The sequence below is a fragment of the Prionailurus bengalensis genome, chromosome B3 (assembly GCF_016509475.1).
Source record: "Prionailurus bengalensis isolate Pbe53 chromosome B3, Fcat_Pben_1.1_paternal_pri, whole genome shotgun sequence".
Classification (NCBI taxonomy): Eukaryota; Metazoa; Chordata; class Mammalia; order Carnivora; family Felidae; genus Prionailurus; species Prionailurus bengalensis.
Genome location: NC_057355.1, coordinates 17,206,258 through 17,221,580, shown reverse-complemented (window position 1 = coordinate 17,221,580; position 15,323 = coordinate 17,206,258). Strand labels below are relative to the sequence as shown.

The 15,323-nt window shown below is 47.0% G+C and overlaps 1 protein-coding gene across 1 annotated transcript in view; it reads left to right on the top strand.

Annotated features, from left to right (window-relative positions):
- The window catches only part of LOC122468289 (protein FAM169B-like), a 91,169-nt gene that overhangs the window by 37,544 nt on the left and 38,302 nt on the right, over window positions 1–15,323 (top strand). The window contains exon 4 of the mRNA XM_043554777.1: window positions 11,600–11,685. Within this exon, the coding sequence (XP_043410712.1) occupies window positions 11,600–11,685 (86 nt within the window). The remainder of the gene's footprint in view (window positions 1–11,599; window positions 11,686–15,323) is intronic.

Genomic DNA, 15,323 nt, shown 5'->3' with positions numbered 1-15,323 from the left:
CTAGGGCTGTCTGCACCTTTCTCTGCTTCCCTGAGCCCTGAGAAACTCACCGCGTTTGCCTTGGTCCAGACTGGTGATTTTAAGATACCTTTCCTAGATGGACTAGCTTTGGTGTGGGTTTCTTTTTCTTTTCTTTTCTTTTCTTTTCTTTTCTTTTCTTTTCTTTTCTTTTCTTTTCTTTTCTTTCTTTCTTTCTTTCTTTCTTTCTTTCTTTCTTTCTTTCTTTCTTTTCCTTCCTTCCTTCCTTCCTTCCTTCCTTCCTTCCTTCCTTCCTTATTTATTTATTTTGAGGGGACCCTGGGTGGCTCAGTCAGTTGAGTGTCAGACTTCGGCTCAGGTCATGATCTCACCATTCCTGAGTTTGAGTCCCCGCGTCGGGCTCTGTGCTGACAGTTCAGAGCCTGGAGCCTGCTTCAGGTTCTGTGTCTCCCTCTCTCTCTGCCCCTCCCCTGCTCATGCTCTCTTTTTCAAAAATAAGTAAACATTAAAAATAATTAAGTTTACTTATTGTAGAGAGAGACAGAGAGAGACACAGAGGGGGAGAGAGAGAGAGAGAGAGAGAGAGAGAGAGAGAGAGAGAGAGAGAGAATCCCAAGCAGGCTCCACACTGTCAGTACAGAGCCCGATGTGGGACTCAAACTCATGAACTGTGAGATCATGACCTGAGCCGAAATCAACAGCTCGACGTTTAACTTACTGAGCCACCCAGGAGCCCAATGTGAGTTTCTTTCTGCCCCAACACCTTGTATTCCAGCGGCACCTCAGGAACCAGGCACCCCATCTTGTCCCTCTTCCTTGAATTAAACTCTTAGACTTATGAAAACAAAATTGCTTAAGGCAAGAGAGGCCTGAGAACTACAGGGAGGCTGTTGCAAATATACTGCAAACCAGATGTTTCTTTCTCTATGGCAGAGAGGCGCCCGAGTTCATGGGGCATCTGGGGAAGTGTTTTCCTTTAAGGAAGACATCTGTATGGAAATGGTAGCCCAAGTAATGTAATGTGACAGTTGCTATGTCAACTTGGGTATTTTTCCCCTCCCCTTAAATTATTGACCGGCTTGGTCAATGTTGCATAAAAGTCATGTAATGCCTTGGAATGTGTTTATGTGCTGTCCTCTGCCAGAACTTTTCAACGTTTTTTTTTTTTTTTTCCTATGTGTATTTTGCTTTTGGGAAGATGGCCTGTCACTTTGGTTTAACTGTACTCTTTTTTTGTGGAATTACATATTTCTTAGATTTGTAACGGGGCAATCAATGGCAGCTTAGACTCCAGGGGAGCGATCAAGTTAAGGCAGAGGGTGGGCAGTAGGGGGACTTGAAGCCCCTTCAGTTGTGATCGAAGAAGTATAGACCATGGGCCAGGACATGAACAGATTGCAGTTAGGTGTGGGGGGGGGGGGGAGGTAAGGGGTGTGTGTGTGTGTTGTGCGTGTGTGCATGTGTAAACCCTTTCCTCTTTGGTTCCTATGATGTTACAGGGGCAGGAACCTTCTCTGTGTCTCTGCTGTGTATCTAGCTGCCTGCTGGCTGCCTTGACCTTGTTAGCTTTAACAAGCATTTCAAAACTAAAGCCTTTCCGTTTCCTCTTGTCCTCACTTCTTCCTGGGGAAGGCACCTGCATCTTCCACTCAGGCTTGAGAGCCGGCTGCCAACCTCTGCCCCACCCTGTCTCTTCGGCCTTAGCCCAGTTTGATTCCTCAGGTGGTGTTTTCTGTCCTCTGGGAATCTCCCTCCCCACCAGCCTGACCGCTGTGGTCAGCCCCTGTTCACTTCTTGTCTGGATCAACACTTGTTCACCCTGCCTCCAGCTTCACCTAAAACCATTCTCTACACTCCATCAGGGAGATCCTTCTCCAACAACCTTTTTTTTTAAACAACAACAACAACAACAACAACACTTTTTAAAAAATGTGTATTTATTTGAGAGAGAAAGAGAGACAGACAGTATGAGCGGGGGAGGAGCAGAGAGAGAGGGAGACACAGAATCCAAAGCAGGCTCCAGGCTCTGAGCTGTCAGCTCAGAGCCCAACACAGGGCTCGAACTCATGAACCGTGAGATCATGACCTGAGCCAAACAAAGTCAGACGCTTAACCGACTGAGCCACCCAGGCGCCCCAAACTTTTCTTTTTTTTAACTTCAAAATGGCTAATTCCTCCTACCTGGGCATAATCCAACTGTTCTCTTTTTTGTTTTTCATTACAAAAATTAAAAAAAAAATTATTTTATTTTTGAGAGGGAGAGAGAAACAGAGTACAAGCAGGGGAGGGGCATAGAGAGTGGGAGACACAGAATGTGAAGCAGGCTCCAGGCTCTGAGCTGTCAACACAGAGCCTGACTCAGGGCTTGAACCCTCAAGCTGTGAGATCATGACCTGAGCTGAAGTTGGATGCTTAACTGACTGAGCCACCCAGGCGCCCCCCCCCCATTTTTTAAAGTTTATTTATTTTGAGAGAGAGATCACACCAACCTGGGGGAGAGGCAGAAAGAAAGGGGGAGAGAGGATCCCAAGCAGGCTCCACACTGACAGCACAGAGCCCAGTGTGGGGCTCGACTTCACGAATCGTGAGATCGTGACCTGAGCCGAAACGAAGAGTTAGATGCTCAACCAACTGAGCTACCCAGGCCCCCCCTCCCCCCCCCCCCCCCCACTGTTCTCTTTCTAAAACACTACTCTGATTATGTCTCTCATTGGTCAGACTATTCTAGAAACTTCTGAAGCTAATATCTCAGCTTGGTCCCCACAGCCTCCAGCTCTGAAGCCCAGTCTGTCTCAGGACTTTCACTGGCATTCTGCCCCAGCCCCCCCACCCTTCCCCCCTGCCGAAAGACAGCTGGTCTGAATATTCGTGTGCCCCGTAAATTCATATGTTGAAATCCAAACCCAGTGGGATGGCATTAGGAAGTAGGGTTTGGGGGAGGTGCTCCACCCTCATGAATGGGAATCAGTGCCCCTACTAAAGAGACCCCAGAGAGCTGCCTTGTCCCTTCTGCCCTGTGAGGACACCGCGAGAAGTTAGCAGTTTGGAATGTGGAAGGGGGCTCTCACCAGAGCCTGCTCGTGCTGGCAGCCCGCTCTCAGCCTCCCAGAACTACGAGAAACACGTTTCTGTTGTTCACAAGCCTGTACAAGTCTGTGGTGTTTTGTCATGTCAGCCCAAATGGATGAGCGCACAGCCCCTGGGTGGGTGCGTGATGGCCGCTCATGCCCGAGAGTGCTGGTCATGGTGTGTGTGGTCACGGCCTGGTCACCTGTCCTGCCCCTGCTGATGCCAAGTGCAGTGCCTGGCCCTTGTCCTTGTTTGCTGAATAAGTGGCAGGCCCCTTCCCCTACCCGAAGCGCAAAATGAAATCCTAAAGCATCCGCCCTAGTAAGGTCTTTCCATGCTGATCTCTCCTTTCTTGTCACAGTGTCTTTTTCTTGTCTGTTCCTCATCTTTCATCCCTGTCTTTCTTTTTGTTTTTAAATTTTGTTTTTAAACGTTTATTTATTTTCGAGACAGAGAGAGACAGAGCATGAGCAGGGGAGGGGCAGAGAGAGAGGGAGACACAGAATCGGAAGCAGGCTCCAGGCTCTGAGCCATCAGCCCAGAGCCCGACGCGGGGCTTGAACTCAGGGACTGCGAGATCGTGACCTGAGCTGAAGTCGGACGCTTAACCAACTGAGCCACCCAGGCGCCCCATCATCCCTCTCTTTCTGACTTTGTCAGCTTTCGTCGGGGCCTGGCCCTTGGCTCTGTCCTTTTGTCTCTCCTTCACGTGGAGATTGGGGGATCTGGAACCAACAGGACTCGGTTCACACCCAGTCCCAACGCTGCTGTTTATGGGTACCTGGCCTTGACTAGGTTTCTTAATGCCTCTGAGCCTCACCTGAAAAAAAAAAAGAATCAGCCGTGCAAGCGTTAACTGAGATACTGCCCTTGGCGCTGTGCCAGATGCTTGGTGAGTGCTTGCACCTGTGGTTGTGGTACCTGTTCTTGTTTTAAAACTGTAACTGGGTCGTGCCCCTTTTTTTCTCCAAAGCATGGTGGCTGGCAGTGGTCTGCAGAGTACGTAGGCCCTTGAGTCCTCCCTGATTGGCCGCCTCCCTTCTCCCCGCGCTGTCAGCTCTGGCACCCTGCAGTTCCTGTCCTTGCCCGTCATGCTGTGCCCTCTCACATCTCTGAGGCTACCGTACCTGGAGCCCCCTTTCCTTCCACCGCAGACTCTCCCAGCCCCTCAGTGGGAATGCCTGCCTCTTCCTCTCTGCTGCCCTGTAGCACGCAGCCTCCATCTGACTTCACTGTATTCCGTTTCACGTCCCAGGCAATTGTCTCCTCCTCGGAGTTGTCAGTGTCTTAAGCCAGAGTCTAAATTTAATCCCTTGAGTGGATTTATTATGTGCTTTGCACATAATAGTGACTCAACGTGTGGGTTACATGAGCAACATGTGCTTCAGAATCGTGACCTTCGGAGGGTCTGTGTATGATGTGGGTGCATCCTGCTGCCTGCCTGGTGTTGGGGCAGATGAGGAGGGACGGTGAGCACAACCACAGGTGCTCCTGCCTCCTCCCTGGATATTGCTCATCCGTCACAGTGCTCCTTTCACAGTGCTCCTCCTTGCTGAGTTAGAAGGTGGCCTCAAAATCCTTCTCTGGAAAGGGGCGCCTGGGGGACTCAGTCCGCTGAGCCTCTGAGTTCGGCTCAGGTCATGATCTCGCGGTTCATGGGGTCAAACCCGGCATCGGGCTCTGTGCTGACAGCTCGGAGCCTGGAGCCTGCTTCGGATTCTGTGTCTCCCTCTCTCTCTGCCCCTCCCTCACTTATGTGTGTGCTCGCGCTCCCCCCCACCCCCCGCCTCTCTCTCTCTCTCAAAAATAAATAAATAAATAAAAACATTAAAAAAAATCCTTGTGAGGAATGCTCGCCTCTGTCACAGCCCATCCATCCTTTCAAGGACAGGTGACAACCAGTGCTCCCTGACCCGTACTATGGAAAAATCTTGTCAACTTCTTAGCAATGATTGCTTTGCTTATTTATTCATTATAAAAAGCACGTTTAAACAAAAAAGGACCTAGCTCCTTTAAGAGATCTTGGGAGGCAAGATGAAAGGTTTAAAAATTTTGTCAGGGGATGCCTGGGTGGCTCAGTCAGTTAAGCGTCTGACTTTGGCTCAGGTTGTGATCTCACGGTTGGTGAGTTCGAGCCCCGCGTCGGGCTCTGTGCTGACAGCTCTGAGCCTGGAGCCTGCTTCAGATTCTGTGTCTTCTCCCTCTCTCTCTGACCCTAGCCTGCTCATGCTCTGTGTGTGTCTCTCTCTCATGAATAAATAAACACTTAAAAAAATTTAAAAATTTTGTCAGGAGGAACTGAGTGGGTTCAAATGTGTGTCTTCATCGAGTCTGAGGTGCTCCTTCAACAGCCTTGGGAGGAGAAAGTGAGGAAGACGGTGGTCAGCTTAACACTCCCTGACAGAAAGGAACGGCCACGAGAAAATGTGGTGGGTACAAACCTGTATCCACTTGAGGGAGCAGACAGGATAGTAGAGGTCAAGCTGGAGAAAGAAAGATAGACATTTCCTTGCAAACCAGAGCAGGAAGTTTGGAATGGGAGTTTCCAGGAAGACACGGGAGTGTTATGAAGCAGTTTCCATTGTCTCATTGACCAAACCTGCGAATGACCGGGTGAGAGGATGTTGTGGTCTCCATTTGACAGGTGGGGGCTCAAGGCTGGGTGAAGGTCATATAACTAGGAACTGGAGAAGCCAGAATTTGAACCCCATCTGGTTCTGACGTCTGTAGTTTTTTTCCCTACACAGGTGCACAGGGCCATATCTAAATGTTTATGTCATCTTGTTCTCCACTGGCACGGAAGTCTGTTAGAGACTGGTCAGTGAATAGTCTATGTTTTGTTGAGATGGTGTTTATTAAGAGTGAGGAGTCTGGGGGCGTCTGGGTGGCGCAGTCGGTTAAGCGTCCGACTTCAGCCAGGTCACGATCTCGCGGTCCGTGAGTTCGAGCCCCGCGTCGGGCTCTGGGCTGATGGCTCAGAGCCTGGAGCCTGTTTCCGATTCTGTGTCTCCCTCTCTCTCTGCCCCTCCCCCGTTCATGCTCTGTCTCTCTCTGTCCCAAAAATAAATAAAAAACGTTGAAAAAAAAAAAAGAGTGAGGAGTCTGTATCTAGCTTCATTTTTGTGTGTGTGGATGCCTAATTGTACCAGCACCATTTGTTGAAAAGACTGTCTTTGTTCCATTGGATTGCCTTTGCTCCTTTGTCAAAGATCAGTGGACTATATTATTGGGGGACTATTTCTGGGTTCTCCATTGTGTTCCACTGATCTTTCTTTCACCTTTCATTCATCTTTCTTTCATTGTCTCTTCTTTCACCAAAATCACACGGTCTTGATTACAGCTTTATAGTAAGCTTTATATATTTATATATATGGATACTAAAAAGCTTTAAGTAGCTTTGTAGTAAGTCTTGAAGTTAGTTAGTGTCATTCCTCCAAATTTGTTCTCCTTTAATCTCCTTTAGGCTATTCTGGGTCTTTTGCCTCTCCCTCTAAACTTGGGAATCAGTGTCGCTATTCACAAAATAACTTGTTGGGATTTTGACTGGGATTGCATTGAACCAAAAGATCGTATTGGGAAGAACTGACATCTGTACAATATTGAGTCGTTGTCTTTTTTTTTTTTTATTGAAGAAATTTTTTTAATGTTTATTTTTGAGAGAGAGAGAGACAGAGCGTGAATGGGGGAGGAGCAGAGAAAGAGAGGGAGACACAGACTTGGAAACAGGCTCCAGGCTCTGAGCTGCCAGTACAGAGCCCGATTCGGGGCTCAAACTTGGGAATGGCCAGATTATGACTTAGGCAGAAGTCGGATGCTTAACCAACTGAACCACCTAGGCGCCCCCTCCCCCACCTTTTTAATGTTTATTAACATCTGAAGTAGGCTCTGAGCTGATAGTAGAGAGACCCATGCAGGGCTCGAACTCATGAACCGTGAGATCATGACCTGAGCCGAAGTTGGCACTTAACCGACTGAACCACCCAGGCACCGAACAATATTGAGTTGTCTTATCCATGAACGTAGAATGTCTCATTATTAGTTCTTTGATTCTGTTTGTCAGAGTTTTATAATTTTCCTCATAGATCTTGTGCATATTTTGTTAGCTTTATACCTAAGTATTTCATTTTGGGGGGTGCTGATGTCAATGGCGTTGTGTTTTTAATTTCAAATTCCACTTGTTCATTGCTGGTATATAGGAAAGCAATTGGCTTTTGTATATTAGCTTTCTATCCTGGAACCTTGTCGTGACCAACGTTTACAGCCCTGTCTTTCTATCGGTTAGGCCTCGTTGCAGCTATCCCTACTACTTGAGGTGCCCTGAGTATGGCCTTGGACTTGTAGGGCTCTGTGCCTCTGCTCACAGGTTATGCTGCCTGTAGTGCCCTTGCCTGTTGTCTCTGCCTGTTGAAACCTTACCCACGGATCCAGAACCCAAGCTGTCTGAATTCCCTGGGGATGCTTTCCCAACACCCCTCTGCAGAATTGCCTTTCTCCTCTGGGTCCTGGTGATGCGTTGGCTCCCGTCTGGACTCTGGCACCTTTCGTGCCCCGGCCTGTATTGGAGCAGCTTGTTTAGCACTCCTTCCTCTGCAGGCTGCCACCTCCCAAGGGCAAGAATGGGGATTTACGCATCGGCCTCTGAGGGCCTAGGACAGACAGCACTGTTCATGCATTCAGGAACTCGGCCACGGGTAGTCGAATGCAGTTTGACCATGCTGAGTTGCCATGAAGCCGGGCCACTGGGAGGTAGTAGCCTTAGGGACCTCACTGTCTTAACTTGTTTGGGAAACCTTGGAGTGTTCACAGAATAGAATCCATTACTGACATTTCTTTGTGGTGCACATCGCCTGTCGCTCAGGGGGGCAGAGAAATTAAATCCATGCAGTGAGGCTGGCCTTTAACTAGTAACGTCCTCTTGACTGTTGTCACCACTGCACAGCCTTCTGCGATGTCCAGTCTCTGCTCAGGCCCTCGATGGGAGAGAGCCCGAGGGATGCTGATCACATTTTCTTTTAAAACCACAGGTGTGTGGCTTCCACTTTCTAACTCTTGGAACTTGCTGGCTTCAGGGTCTCAGAAGTGATGCCCTGAGGCTGGCTCTGCAGTGCCTGTCAGTCCCCAGGATCCGTCCTTTGTCCTTGCTGAGCTGGCTGTAGTCTCTCTCCCTGTGCCCTGACACCACTCTGTCCTCCTGGTTCCTCTTGACTAGATATACTTTTCTGATCAAAAGCTGCTGGTTTCCAGAAGGCCGATTCTGTTTTTAAAAAGAGTTGATTTGGAGGACAATTTATTTTAGGTCTGTTGAATTTGATTGGACTTCACCTTCATTGTTATGTATCCTTAGCAGCTTAAGATTAGTTTTGGGAAAAAACAAAACAAAACAAAACAAAAACCCCCGAACAACAACCAGTTCAATCTATTTTGTGACAACCTGTGTGACTAATTAATGCTCTGCGGCACACCGTGAAATTTGCAAGGCACCACACAAACGCCAAATCATCACACATTCCCTGTTTGAAACTGTCTTAGCAAATTGAACATCTGTATTACAGTAATACATTGCATTAGTAAATGGAACATCCTTTATTGATTCACCTTGTTAAGCAGGAAAATAATCCTTATGGCTTTATAAACCTCCTGTAAGTTCTAGTAGGTGCCATTTTGAACATGATTTTAATTGAATAAATGAAGGCGGGTGACAGGCATTTAATTGGCCCTTCTCTCGAAGCTGGCTCAGTCAGTTTTGGAACGATTGTTGATGATGTAACTCAACAATGATATGACACTGACATAGTGGATTAGATGCTCTTGGTCTTTGGGGAGGAGGGGCTGGTTGGGCAGAGTTCATGCTTAATAACTGACTAATGTCACTGTAACTTGGTCTTCATAGAGTTTTCTACTTAAGTTCCTCCAAGTGCAGAGAGAAATAGGGAAGAAGGTGGCAGCAGCTTAACCTGATTGGCCCACAAAATTGGTTTCTCAGTCATGAACCTTATATGAATGTTCGAGTGAGTTTTGTTTTCTATTCCATGTCATTTTCCTCCACATCTTCAGCTAAAAAGATCTGACTAGGAAGGTGCATCGTTTTACTGTGTGGCTTCTGGACCCCTCAGGGTTGAGAAACTGGCATAAAAATGGCAATGTGGGGTGCCTGGGTCGCTCGGTCAGTTAAGTGTCTGGCTCTTGATTTCAGCTCAGGTCATGAACTTGAGTTCGTGAGATCAAACCCCATGTCAGCCTCTGTGCTGATGGCATGGTGCCTGCTTGGGATTCTCTCTTCTCTCTCTCTCTCTCTCTCTCTGCCCCTTCCCTGCTCATGCTCTCCCTCTCCCTCTCTCTTAAATAAATAAACATGAAAAAAAGTTTTTAAAAAATGGCAATTTAATAAAATGGGGTATAAAAAAGATATCAGAGGGGAAATTGTGTGGTACATCCAGACAATGGAATATTATGTAGTGCTAAAAAGATTTTTGAGATCTCTAGCCATGAGAAGACAAGAAAGGAATCTTAAAGGCATATTACTATGTGAAAGGAGCCAGTCTGAAAAGGGTTGCATACTGTAGGATTCTAACTATATTACATTCTGTAAAAGGCAAAAGTATAGAGACAGTAAAAAAAAAAAAAAAAAAAAAAAATCAGTGCCAGGGGTGGAGCAGGGGTAGGAGGAAGGGGTCAATCGATGAAGACCAGAGAATTTTTAGGGCAGTGGAAATACTCTGTAGGATACCATAATGAGAGATGCATGTCATTACACATTTGTCCAACACACAGACTGTATAACAAGAGTGAACCCTAATGTAAACTATAGATGTTGGGGGACTATGATGTGCCAGTGTAGTTCCATCAGTTGTGACAAATGTTCCCGCAATGGTACAGATAGTGACGGTGGGGGACACAGTGCGGATGTGCGGGCATGGGGTGCCTGGGAAGTCTGTGCACCTTCCTCTCAATTTTGCTATGAACCCAATAAAACTGCTGTAAAGAATGCTCTTAATTAAAAAATAAAAAACCACAGGGGTGTGTGGATGGCTCAGTTGGTTAAGTGATGGACTCTTGATCTCAGCTCACGTCATGATCTCATGGTTCATGGTATTGAGCCCCGAGTCAGGCTCTGTGCTGAAAGCACAGAGCTTGCTTGGGATTCTCTCTCTCTCTCTCTCTCTCTCTCTCTCTCTGTCTGTCTCTCCCTCCCTCCCCCTCTGTGCTGTCTCTCTTGCATGCATTCTCTCTCTCAAAATAAATTTAAAAAATTAAAAAAATAATAAATAAAATAAAAAACAAAACAACAACAACCAGAAAACAATCAAAGTAACTTTGGTGTTTAAGTGGAATCCTTAAGCAAGGAAAGGAGGGTTGCCCAGCAGGGGGGCAAGAGGCAGAGGCCATGACTGGATTTGCCTTTGGAGTGACCACTCAGTAGGGATGGATCAGTGGGGGAAACTGAGGCAGGGGGTCAGGTGAGGTACTGTCATGGTCTTCTGTGCATGATGGCCTGGACCCTGCTGGCATCTGGGGCTGGCTAGGAGGGCATGGGGCCCATCACGAGGTGGCAGCAGCATGGAGCGGGGGAGGAGGGAGACGTCTATTAGCTGTCACTTGGCCCTGTGCTGGGTGTTTCCATCCGATCCTCATCAGAACTTGTCAGCCACCTCAGGTGATCAGTTTGGGCAACTCTGATGATTTTGGGGCTCAGTGAGGTTGAGGTGTTCCAAGGTCACCCTTAGAGTAAGTAGCAGGGCCCATGTCCGAACATGGAGTGGGCAGAATCCACAAGCTTCAGGGGCTGTGTAGCCTGGGGTGGGGTGGGGCAGGAGTGGTTGGAGGAGAGACGTCTCTTCCTTCTGCAGATCCAGCCCCAGAGCCTCCTTATTCACAGGCACCCCCGCCACCCCATATTCTAACAGCTGACTCATTTCTGGCCTCTGCGAGAGAGCACTGTACTTGGAGTCCAGTGGCCCAAGGGTGGACCCACCTTAGCCGCCCCCCCCCCCCCCCCAGCTCGCTGCCTTCAGGTTACTTTACCTCTCAGAGCACTGGTGTCCTCAGAAAAATGCAGGTGACAGTTTCATTGTGAGAAGGGGAAAAAAAAAAATCATGGAAAAAAAGCCAGGGCCAAGCCTGGTGCTGAGGGCAACGAGAAGATGGTGTGTTTGATGCCCTGCCATAATGTTGGATTTGACTAAGTGGGGAGTTCTGAGTTGCAGCCCATAATTGGACCTTGAAGGAAAAAAAAAATGTAATTCTTGGCCATCGAATTTGTGAGCAGTGTGGTGTGTAGCATGTTTTGCCCAGTAGCATGGGGACACATATATCTCGTTTTGGAGCCGGCAACGGGCCATCTGTGAAGATCTCTGTGGAGTCCCCTTCAGGTGAGAGGGGTCACTCTGTCCTGCTCAGTGCTGTCAGAGAACACGTTCTAGAGCTATCGCCCGCGTTACCCACACATCCTCCTCCTTTGCGCCTCTCTGGAGGTCGCGTGATGTTGAAACCGCCTCTCCGGTGGCCTCGTGGCCGTGTGCACATCATCATTTTCTCTTGGCTTTCTCTTTAGTTGTGGCTGTTTACATACAGGAGGCCTGGTGGGCCACCGAAGATGTGCTGCGAACCTCTGATCCTGCCCGAGAAGGTCTGATGAAGGTGAGGGCATGTAAATTTCCATGGATATTGCAAAACAGGTTTCAAGGCACTGTGCTTATTATCGTGTTAATAATCGAAAGCAGTCTCCCTTTGTGGATTAGTCTCCTAGGGCGGAAACAACTGGAATGTATGGTCTCAGTCCCCTGAGGCTACAAGCCTGAGGGCCACGGGAGAGAATCTGTTCCACGCCTCTGTCCTAGCTGTTGGTGGCCTCAAGTGTTCCTGGACTTACGGTCATCTTCCCTTGGTGTGGGTCTGTGTCTGTCCAGGTCCCCCCTTTCTATATGGACACCAGCCGTATTGGATCGGGGCCCACCCTAATGACCTTGTCTTTTTTTTTTTAACATTTTTTTTTTTAATGTTTATTCATTTTTTTTTGAGAGGGAGAGACAGAGAGTGAGCAGGGAAGGGGCAGAGAGGAGACACAGAATCCAAAGCAGGCTCCAGACTCTGAGCTGTCAGTACAAAGCCCGATGTGGGGCTTGAATCCACGAACCACGAGAACATGACAGCCGAAGTCGGATGCTTAACCGACTGTTCCTCCCAGGCGCCCTCCCCCCACCCCATGACCTCATCATCTTAACTCGATCATCTGGAGACCCTATTTCCAAATAAGTCACATTCGCAAGTTAGGACTGCAACATCTTTTCAATCTAGAATACCCTGCCGGTAGGAAAAAAGAGTAATAAATGGTCGTGTGCAACAGACATCTGGCTATTGGCAAATCTCTCTTACCTTCCTGAGTGGCCCCTCGTGTCTTAGTTTTAAAACTTTAAACGATCTCTAGTGTGTAGGAGAGTTCTGCGTATTGCCTCCAAGTGCTGTCTATTGGTGCTTACCATGAGTCAGACATTGTGTTAGGTACTCACCTGTGTGTTACCTCAGACTCTGTGGGGATTATCTACTTTTAGAATCTTAAAGGTTTTGGTTTTGCAGATGAACACATTGAGGCTGAGCCACACAGCTAGTAAGTGATTTAACCGGACATAAACTCTAGTCTCTTTGAGATCGGGCATGGAGATCTTTGACGGGCTGTGGTTTTTTGGAGCAGTTGTAAAGCCAAAACCTAGGATGGCAGGGGTAAGGGCAGGTGCCCCAGCAGCTCCTCGGAGTCCCTGTGGCAATCTCTCCACTGAAGTTTGGCTCGGGCAGAAGCTGAGGAAAAAGGTAGTAACTAGTGAAGAATTTAGACTGTTTATGTCATGTCTGCCTGTTTTCATTTGATTGGCACAGTTGTCTTCATTCCATAGGTGCTTCTTGGCAGTCTTGAAATGGTGGATGTGTCCACAGTCCACGTGATCTCCCTCACTGGGTCCTGTAAATACTAAATGAATTATCAGTATTCTTTCAGGTTTGGTTTAGAAAATGAGCGGATAAATGTGTACTCTAAATTGCACCCTTTCAAAGCATATAATTGAGTGATTTTCAGTATTTGCACAGAGTTGGACATCAGTCACCATTACTTGATTCCAGAATGTTTTCATCACCCCAAAAGGAAACCCCTTACCCATCAGCAGTCACCCCTCATTTCTGTCTTTCCCCAGCCCCTGGCAACGAATCTGCTTTTTGTCTCTACGGATTTGTCCATTCTGGACATTTCACATCCATGGAATCATACACTAGGTAGTCAGTCTTTTGGGTCCGGCTGCTCTCACGGAGCATGAGGTCTTCAAGGTTATTCCACACGGTAGCACATGTCAGACCTCATTCCTTTTTGTGGCTCAGTATTATCCCACTGCATGGATAGACCACGTTTGGTCATCCATTTATCTGTTGGTAGACGTTTGAGTTGTTTCAGTTTTTTTGGCCATTGTGAATAATGCCACTATGAACATCTGGGTGCGAGTTTTTGCGAGGACATATATTTTCAGTCATCTTGGGTATGGACCTAGGAGTGGAACTGCTGGTAAGCGGGACTGCCTTACATTCCCACTGGCAACGTCTGAGGGTGTCCATCTTCCCATGTGTCCCTGATACTTCGTTACTGTCTTTTTTTTTTTTTTTTTAATGTTATCTATCCTACCCAGTGTGAAGTGGTATCTCATTGTAGTCTCGATCTGTATGTCTCTGGCTAAGGATGTTAAACATTTTTTCATGTATTTGTTGGCCATTTGTATATCCTCTCTGGGAAAATGTCTATTGAAATCCTTGGCCCCCTTTTTATTTAAAAAAAAATTTTTTTTAGTGTTTATTTGTTTTTGAGAGACAGAGACATGGGACGAGTGGGGGAGGGGCAGAGAGAGAGAGGGAGACACAGAATCCGAAGCAGGCTCTGGGCTCCGAGCTGTCAGCACAGAGCCCGACGCAGGGCTCGAACCCACGAGCTGTGAGATCATGACCTGAGCCGAAGTCGGACACTCAGCCGACTGAGCCACCCAGGTGCCCCTCCTTGGCCCCCTTTTTAATTGGTTGGTTGGCTTTTTACTGTTGAGTTGTAAACACTTTTTCATATATTCTGGGCACAAGTCCTTATTGCATACACTGCAGATACGATTTGCAAATACTGTTTCCCAGCCTGTGAGTTGCCTTTTTCATGCCTGTCCCCCTCCCCAGCTTTATTGAGGTACATCTGACATAAACGTTGTGTAAGTTTGAGGTGTACAACGTGTTGATCTGATACGCTTACATATTGCAACATGATTCTCACCATGGCGTTAGCTAACGCCTGCATTCCATTACATAACTGCCATTTTTTGGTGATGAGAACATTTACGATCTATTCTCTTAGCAACTTTAATATAATACAGTATTATTAGCTATATATGTTATCATGCTGTATACTAGATTCCCAGAACTTATTCATCGTACAATTGGAAGTTTGTACCTTTTGACCAACATCTTCTCTTTTCTCCCACCTCTAGCCCCTGGTCACCGCCATTGTATTCTCTGTTCCTAGGAGTTCGGCTTTTTCGGATTCCACACGCACGTGAGATCATGCAATATTTGTCTTTGTCAGACTTATATCACTTAGCATAATGCCCTCTGGTTACACCCAAATTGTACACAGCAGGATTTTTCAGGTCCGATTTTAACTGACTGAAAAGATAGTGTTTTGTAAAGGGTCCCACCGTCCCCCCCAAAACTGGCAAATGGCTTGAGATTCAGCAAATGTGTGTGGGGGACCCAGTGGGGTGGCCTGGTGTACCCGTTTGTGTTTCTATGCTGGTCCCTTTCCACAGGTGGGCCAATGGTATTTAGTGGCTGGGTGTTCTGAATGCCAGGAGGAGTCTGATTTGCTCTTTAAATCATTTTTTTTTTTTTTTCGAGAACAAGAGTGGTCACTTCTTCCATGTGTCAATTCTTCTGTGTTTAGATGAAGAAAACCCCAAATTTTCTGAAAATGTGGCCTATGTTGTGAACAGAAAGAAGCTTGGATGTTACTTGCACTTAATGAACCATGTTGTAAAGATCTAGCTGTCCCCAACTGTCTGTGGATAGTTTCCCTTTCCATTTGTAGAACTTCAGGTCTTGACATTTATTTATTTTTTTCTTTTAATCACATTTTGTTTCTTAGCCAGCTCTTCTTTGTAAATTACCAAAAAAAAAAAAAAAAAAGGTTAATGTTCTTTCTGTTAACATAATTAGTGCTCCTAATTGAGGGATTAGAATTGGATCTCAGTTTTGTATTTTCAGAAACG